Below are 7,500 nucleotides of genomic sequence, written 5' to 3'. Positions count from 1 at the left end.
CCTCCGAGGAATCCTTCGAGTCCACAGAAGCCAAGTACAACTTCAACTGGGCCGTCAGCGATGACTCCTCAAGCAACGAGTTCGGACACCAGGAGGCCCGTGACGGCGACGACACTCAGGGATCGTACTACGTGCAGCTTCCCGACGGCCGCCTGCAGAAGGTCACCTACTACGTCGATGGCGATGACGGTTACGTCGCCGATGTCACCTACGAGGGCGAGGCTCACTTTGACTCCGTCGAGTCCGCTGAGTCCCGGGAATACAGGCCACGATATGCCTACGACTCCAACGAGTCCAAGTAAAGACATATTCGCTCAACACTGAACACCTAAGTTTTCAACAGATGTTTGTACAAAGTTCATTTGTTGCCAGAGTTTATATATATCTAAATGTATATATTTATGTATTTAATTTCTGAAACTATATGAAGAAATTTTATCGTTTTTTAATTCCCACCCTGAACATTGATCAAATATAAGTATTCTTATTGTCGAATAGTTGCCGCTAGTCTAAGAGTAATAGAATCAGTAATGATAGTGAAGACAAAATGAAAAGATAAATAAAAACTGCATTGATAGAAACAAAAGTACGAAAGACATTTACAATCATAATGATAACGTACATTTTTCTGTTACTATCATTAACAATATTGAAATCATTATCGTAATTGTAATGCTTATGTAATTAATGCTGTTTTATATATTATCGTTATCATTATCATTATCATTATCATTATTATTATTATTATTATTATTATCATCATTAATTGCAGTAGTAGTAGTAGTAGTAGTATCATTACGATCATTAATACTTCAATCATCATTATCGTAATCGCCTCTATTATTGCCTTCATCACTGCCACCATTTTCAACATCATTATCATTAATTATTATTTATTGTTATTATTATTATTATCACTATTATTACTACTGTTATTATCATCAGCGTTTAATTTCCACCTATTTTTTTTCATGATCTGGACATGAGATGGAAATTCTCAGAGTGAATTCGATTCCAGAAGCGATGCAGACAGGCTCTATCTGATACGAGCAGTAATGGGGAAGACGATTATAAAGCAGTGATATTGCTAAAATGCCTGTAGTGCCAGTGACACGCAAGGAATTCTTTATAGTCACTGATCGAAACCGAGGAATATCTAAATAAAGCCCAGGACAGCGAAGCAATACCAGAAGTGGATATGCAAGTATGGTATGGTCAGTACTTTAAGACTGAAAATTATTTAAGGTAGTATTTTACTGGATACTATGTGGAAATATGGCCTGGACCTGCAAGCAACTCCCGCAACATGTTCAATCTGAAAGAGTGAAGACGCTTCGAGACTTCTTGATCCTGTGATTATCATCCATTATGACGAAAACCAGATACAGCTTTGGGCTTTGGAAAAAAGGAAGAACAGAGATACCTGATAACTGATATTGTTTTCAGGAAAGAGAATGGAGTTGAGATAGAGGGTTAGAAAAAAAATAGTACAAACAGGAATCAAAACAGGAATCTTGGATAAAATGGTTGATTAAGAAAGGTAATTCAGAATCAGTAGATAATGGTGCTATCAACAAAAAATAAAAAAAACATGTAGAAAATAGAAACGAATAGAAAAAAAAAATCTGCAAAACACAAATTTGCTAGATTTATCTAGAATAACAATAAAATAATAATTATACAATACAACTTTGGATTAAAGAAAACAGTACTGCAGATATTTCAGGAAAACAACAACAAAACAAGAGGATTTAAATGATAACTTGATTCACCTCAGTTTACCATCTGTAGACATCTATTATCTATAAACAACACATATTCAACCGCGCTGACTTACGATAATAAAAATGATAATGATAATAATGATAGTAATAGTAGTTATAGAATTAACGATGATGTTGACATTACTGAGAATTAACAATAATTGTATTTTTGCCTTTAGTAAAAATCATTATTGTCTTCAGTTATAACAATTATGATAATGATAACAGCTTGCAGCGCCTAAAATAACGATGGCCGTAATTAGTATTTCATGATTCAGACATGTTATATACGATTATAAATAAATATTTATCTAAAAGTACATACTTGCACAAACACACACAATATATATGTGTGTATATATATGTGTGTGTGTGTAAACACACACATACACACACACACATTTATATATATTTATGCATATATATATATATATATATATATATATAAATATATATATATGTATGTATATATGTATATATATATATATATATATATATATATATATATATATATATATATATATATATATCTGCATGTGTGTGTATGGTTTTATATATATTTACACACACATGTATGTACATATATGTTTCTGTGGAGGTGCATGTATATGTGTATAAGTATAAGTGTTTGTTTATGTAAGTGGGTATATGTAAGTATGTATATATGTATGGGTAGTTATATGTGTATGTATATATGGACGTATGTATATATGGATGTATGTATATACGTGTGTATGTATGCATACGAGTATGTATGTGTGTATATATGTATACGAGTATGTATGTGTATGTATGTGAATATATGTATGTGTATGTATGTTGATATATGTATGTGTATGTGTATATATGTGTGTATATATATGTTTAGGTGTGCATATGCATGAATATGTACATAAATGTATATATGTACATATGCGTATGTATGTGCATATATAAGTATGTATGTTTGTGTGCATGAATGTATATGTATATTTATAAGGGTATTCATAGTCACAAGTATGTATACAAGGTATGTGCGCATGAATGCGGGCACATAAGTGTGGGTGAGTACATACATATGTATATGCACATGAAGCACGCGTATGTTTATATATATGTATGCATGTGCATGGGTGTAGTTGTGCATAATGTATAAGTACGTATGCATAGCATATGCATAGGAGCATTGTAAAGGCGTATGCTTTCATGTGCATGTGCACGAATAAGACCATATGCGTAGTAATTAGGACATTTGCGGGTGAACAACTATATCTGCACTAAGCACACATACGCATAAATAAAATCAGTCTATAAAAATACAATCACACATATACGCACTTCTGATACTTAAGCCCATGCTTACGGGAGTTTACCCTGGTGTAGTGATTAGGCCCGGGTGTTGCTGCTCTTAAGTCCACACTAGACAGGGCCAACCTTGCTGGAGGGGCTTATTAGTGGCATCCCGGCCAAAGTACTCCCCCTCCCACTATGATACATCTAGGCCAGTAGGTGGGAGGTAACTCGGCTGTTTACCTCACAATCAAAAACCATGACTACACAGACAGAGCAACGGCCCTCATTCCCTGGAGACGAAGGAGCCCCTGGTTACGGCGGCGATCAGGATAGCTCCGGAGCAGAGGGTGCTAAGAATCCCCGGCGAAGAACAGGCCGCCCCACGTTGATGAACCTTTGCACATATAATATAAGGACAATGAGAACGGAATCCGACTTATTAGCATTACTTGAGTAACTCTCCTTCATTAAATGGGATGTTGTAGGACTCTGTGAGGTTAGAAGACTAGGTGAAGAACAGTAGATAGTAAATGATGGACACATGCTCTATTGGAGAGGCAAACCTCAGGGTAACAAGCAAGAATTAGGGGTAGGTTTCTTAGTTCACAAACGTTTAGAAAAGAATATAGTTGAATTCCATAGTATAAACGAAAGAGTAGCTTCAGTAACAATAAAACTAAATAAATAATAAGATTCTTCAAGTCTATGCTCCAACCTGCAGTCACAGTGATGACGAAATAGAAAGCTTCTATGAAGATGTTCATTTAGCCAACGAAAGAGCAAAAACCCATTTCACAGTAATTATGGGAGACTTTAATGCCAAAATAGGTAAAAAGACAGAGGGAGAAACCGTAGTGCGGAATCACGGAGTAGGCACTAGGAATGAGAGGGGACAAATGCTAGTCGATTTTGCGGAGGCTCGATCACTCAATATCATGAATACATTCTTCGAAAAAAGACTACTGCGGAAGTGGACATGGAAGTCGCCATCGGACATCAAAAACGAAATTGACTTCATAATTTCAAATAGGCGTGATATAGTAAAAAATGTGGGAGTAATTAATAAAGTAAATGTTGGCAGCGACCATAGGTTGGTCAGAGGCCAAATTAAATTACACCTCAGAAGGGAAAGAAATAAACTAATACGAAAACCGCAGCCAAACTTAGCTAACTTGAAGACCAAAGCGACAGAATTTAGCATGAACATCCAAAACAGATATTCACTTCTCAGCGACGAAGATCTCAAAATTGACCAAATCAACAAACAGTTCAATGACATAATAAAGGAAGCTACACTTGAAGTAGGTGGTAAGAACGTCAAACAAAACTCCAGTAAGTTCTCAATAGAAACTAAAGAACTTATGCAAAAACGTAGGGTCATGAAAGCATCGTCAAATAGGGACAAAATAGAATTAGCTGAACTAACAAAAACTATAAACAAAAAGAAGAGAGAAGATGTACGGAAATTCAATACTCAAATAATAAATCAAACAGTGATCTCAGGTACCAGCATGAAAACAGCTAAGAGGAAACTAGGAATAGGGAGAAATCAAATATATGCAATAAAGAAACCAGATGGAGATGTGACATATAATAAAAATGAAATCATAAGAGTAGTGGAAAACTTTTACAGGGATCTATACAACGCAAATGAACAGCCACGGATAGAAGCGAACGCGGTAACTAGAGAAGTACCTAACATCACAACAGAAGAAATAAATAGAGCGCTTAAAGGCATGAAGAGAGGGAAAACACCAGGTGAAGACAGTATTAGTATAGACCTTATAATAGACGCAGGGGAAATTGCAACAGTGAAACTAGCCAATCTTTTTAACAAATGCCTTATCAATGGAAATTTTCCGAAAGCCTAGAAAAATGCAACAATTATTTTGATTCATAAAAAAAGGGGACAGAATGGATCTTAAAAACTACCGACCCATAAGTCTCCTTTCAGTTACTTACAAACTGTTCACTAAAATCATCACAACTCGCATCTCTGATAATCTGGATTCTAACCAGCCTAGAGAACAGGCAGGCTTCCGCAGTGGATTCTCAACAACAGACCACATACATACGCTTACCCAAATAAGAGAAAAAATAAACGAATATAGGAAACCCCTGTGTATGGCATTCATTGATTACGAAAAGGCATTTGACTCTGTACAAATACCAGCAGTACTAGAAGCTATTCGAAGACAGGGAGTAGAGGAGGTATAATGTAAACTATTAGAAGATATATACGAAGATGGGACAGCAATCATCAAGCTCCACACAGAAACCGATAAAATCCCTATTAAGAAAGGTGTTAGACAGGGTGATACCATCTCACCAAAACTGTTTACAGCTTGCCTTGAGGAAATTTTCAAAAAGCTAGAATGGACCGGGAAGGGTATCAAAATAGAGGATGAATACCTGAGCAATCTAAGATTTGCAGATGATATTGTTCTTTTCAGTGAATCTACAAATTAAATGCAGCAACTAATAAATGATCTGAATAGAGAAAGCCTGAAAGTCGGACTTAGGATGAACAGGCAAAAGACTAAGATCATGTTCAACAGTAGAGTTCAATTCGAACAGATGAATGTTCAAGGTGAAGCGCTAGAGGTGGTAGACAAGTATATATACCTAGGGCAACTCATACAGACAAACACATCTAGCAAAGAGGAAATTAAGCGACGCATCAGTCTAGGATGGAGCGCCTTTGGCAAACACAGTAGCATACTAAGAGGCTCCTTGCCATTATATTTAAGATATAAAGTCTTTAGCCAATGCATCCTCCCAGTTATGACCTATGGATCAGAAACATGGACTACAACCAAATTACTAGAGAGGAAACTAATAAGTGCCCAGAGAGGGATGGAGAGGTTGATGCTGGGAATTAGTCTAAGAGATCGGATGAGGGCGACGTGGATCAGGGAACAGACAAAAGTAGAAGATATACTCGGGAGCATCAAAAAGAAAAAATGGCAATGGGCAGGTCATATATGTCGGAGACAGGACAACAGATGGACAAAGAAAGTAACAGACTGGATTATAGATAACATAAAGAGGCCAAGGGTCAGACCTATGACATGATGGCGCGACGAAATAACGAAATTTGCGGGCCAAGACTGGAAGCAAAAGACACTAGACAGACAAAGATGGAAAAGATTGGGAGAGGCCTACGTCCTGCAGTGGATTGATCCAGACTGTTGATGATGATCATATATAGCTGAGCATATGTGTGTGAGTCAAATGAGAAGGAAAGTACCATTATCAAAAGTATTTTACAGTGAAAATACGTTCAATTACTGCAGAAATATAGTGTTTGGATTCATGACAAGGAAGAATCAATATCTAGCAATATAACTGTCTAAGAAAAGTTAAGTATTTTGCTGGATTTCTCCCAAATCGATTGATATTAAATCTCTATCAATCCATCAGATACATGCACACCGCACACACACACACATACACACTGACCTATAATCACATACATATAAACGCAAGCACAGATACACATACATTCCTTTCCAGAACATGCTTATAACCAACTATATAGAGGTCGAAAATAAGAACGTTTTTTTCGCTATGCGTCTGAGCGGAGCGCCAGAGAAGTTGCAACAACAATCATAAAAAAAACTCGACCTCTAATTCCTCATGGTCGCGACCGCACCTGCCTGCGTATATATTGGGCATAGCTCAGCTGAACGGCACTCAGTTGAACCTGAACTCCTACAAACATGAACACTAAGGTAAATCCTGCCGGTTCCTACCGTATTTCTGCTCTAAAATATGTTTTGTTAGTGATACTTTCCTTTTCATTTGACAGACACACATATGCGTAGCTATATATATATATATGTGTGTATATAGATACAAATGTATGTATATTATATATAACCATACACATGCAGGGGTGTGTGTGTATATATTATATATGTACATACACATACATATGTTTGTGTATTATTTGCACTGATGTTTATGCTAAGATTCTTAAAATTGTGTCATCAACATATTTATGTATTTTCAGGTTCTCATCCTTCTCGGTCTGGCAGCCATCGTTGCTGCAGACAGCCGTGAAACTTATGCCTACCGCGCCCCCAGGGTAAGTCCTTAAACACACTTGTTGTATGCTGTTAATTAAGTGATATTATTATATTTGGAAACATGACTTTTGGATTATAAACATATATAATTTCCATGGAATACATTTTTGAATTGCAACAGTCACACGATTGCTACCACACCCTTTTAAAATTGTTGCATTCCTTCAGGCATCCTCCGAGGAATCCTTCGAGTCCACAGAAGCCAAGTACAACTTCAACTGGGCCGTCAGCGATGACTCCTCAAGCAACGAGTTCGGACACCAGGAGGCCCGTGACGGCGACGACACTCAGGGATCGTACTACGTGCAGCTTCCCGACGGCCGCCTGCAGAAGGTCACCTACTACGTCGATGGCGATGACGGTTACGTCGCCGA

General features: G+C 37.0%; 3 protein-coding genes across 4 annotated transcripts in view; 2 read left to right on the top strand and 1 right to left on the bottom strand.

The window, feature by feature from the left end:
• Positions 1–438, top strand: part of LOC125032236 (pro-resilin-like) — a 1,001-nt gene extending 563 nt beyond the window's left edge. The window contains exon 3 of the mRNA XM_047623328.1: positions 1–438. This exon is cut by the window's left edge and continues 4 nt beyond it. Within this exon, the coding sequence (XP_047479284.1) occupies positions 1–302 (302 nt within the window). The 3' untranslated portion in view covers positions 303–438.
• The window catches only part of LOC125032239 (pro-resilin-like), a 52,559-nt gene that overhangs the window by 32,093 nt on the left and 12,966 nt on the right, over positions 1–7,500 (bottom strand). The window lies entirely within an intron of this gene.
• The window catches only part of LOC125032234 (pro-resilin-like), a 4,688-nt gene continuing 3,934 nt past the window's right edge, over positions 6,747–7,500 (top strand). For both annotated transcript variants that reach the window (XM_047623327.1, XM_047623326.1), the window contains exons 1-3: positions 6,747–6,769; positions 7,051–7,125; positions 7,295–7,500. The exon at positions 7,295–7,500 is cut by the window's right edge. In XM_047623327.1, the coding sequence (XP_047479283.1) occupies positions 6,758–6,769; positions 7,051–7,125; positions 7,295–7,500 (293 nt within the window). In that variant the 5' untranslated portion in view covers positions 6,747–6,757. The remainder of the gene's footprint in view (positions 6,770–7,050; positions 7,126–7,294) is intronic.

The sequence above is a fragment of the Penaeus chinensis genome, chromosome 14 (assembly GCF_019202785.1).
Source record: "Penaeus chinensis breed Huanghai No. 1 chromosome 14, ASM1920278v2, whole genome shotgun sequence".
NCBI classification, from domain to species: Eukaryota; Metazoa; Arthropoda; class Malacostraca; order Decapoda; family Penaeidae; genus Penaeus; species Penaeus chinensis.
The sequence above is the reverse complement of the archived record's forward strand: the minus strand, read 5'-3'. Positions and strand labels throughout refer to the sequence as shown.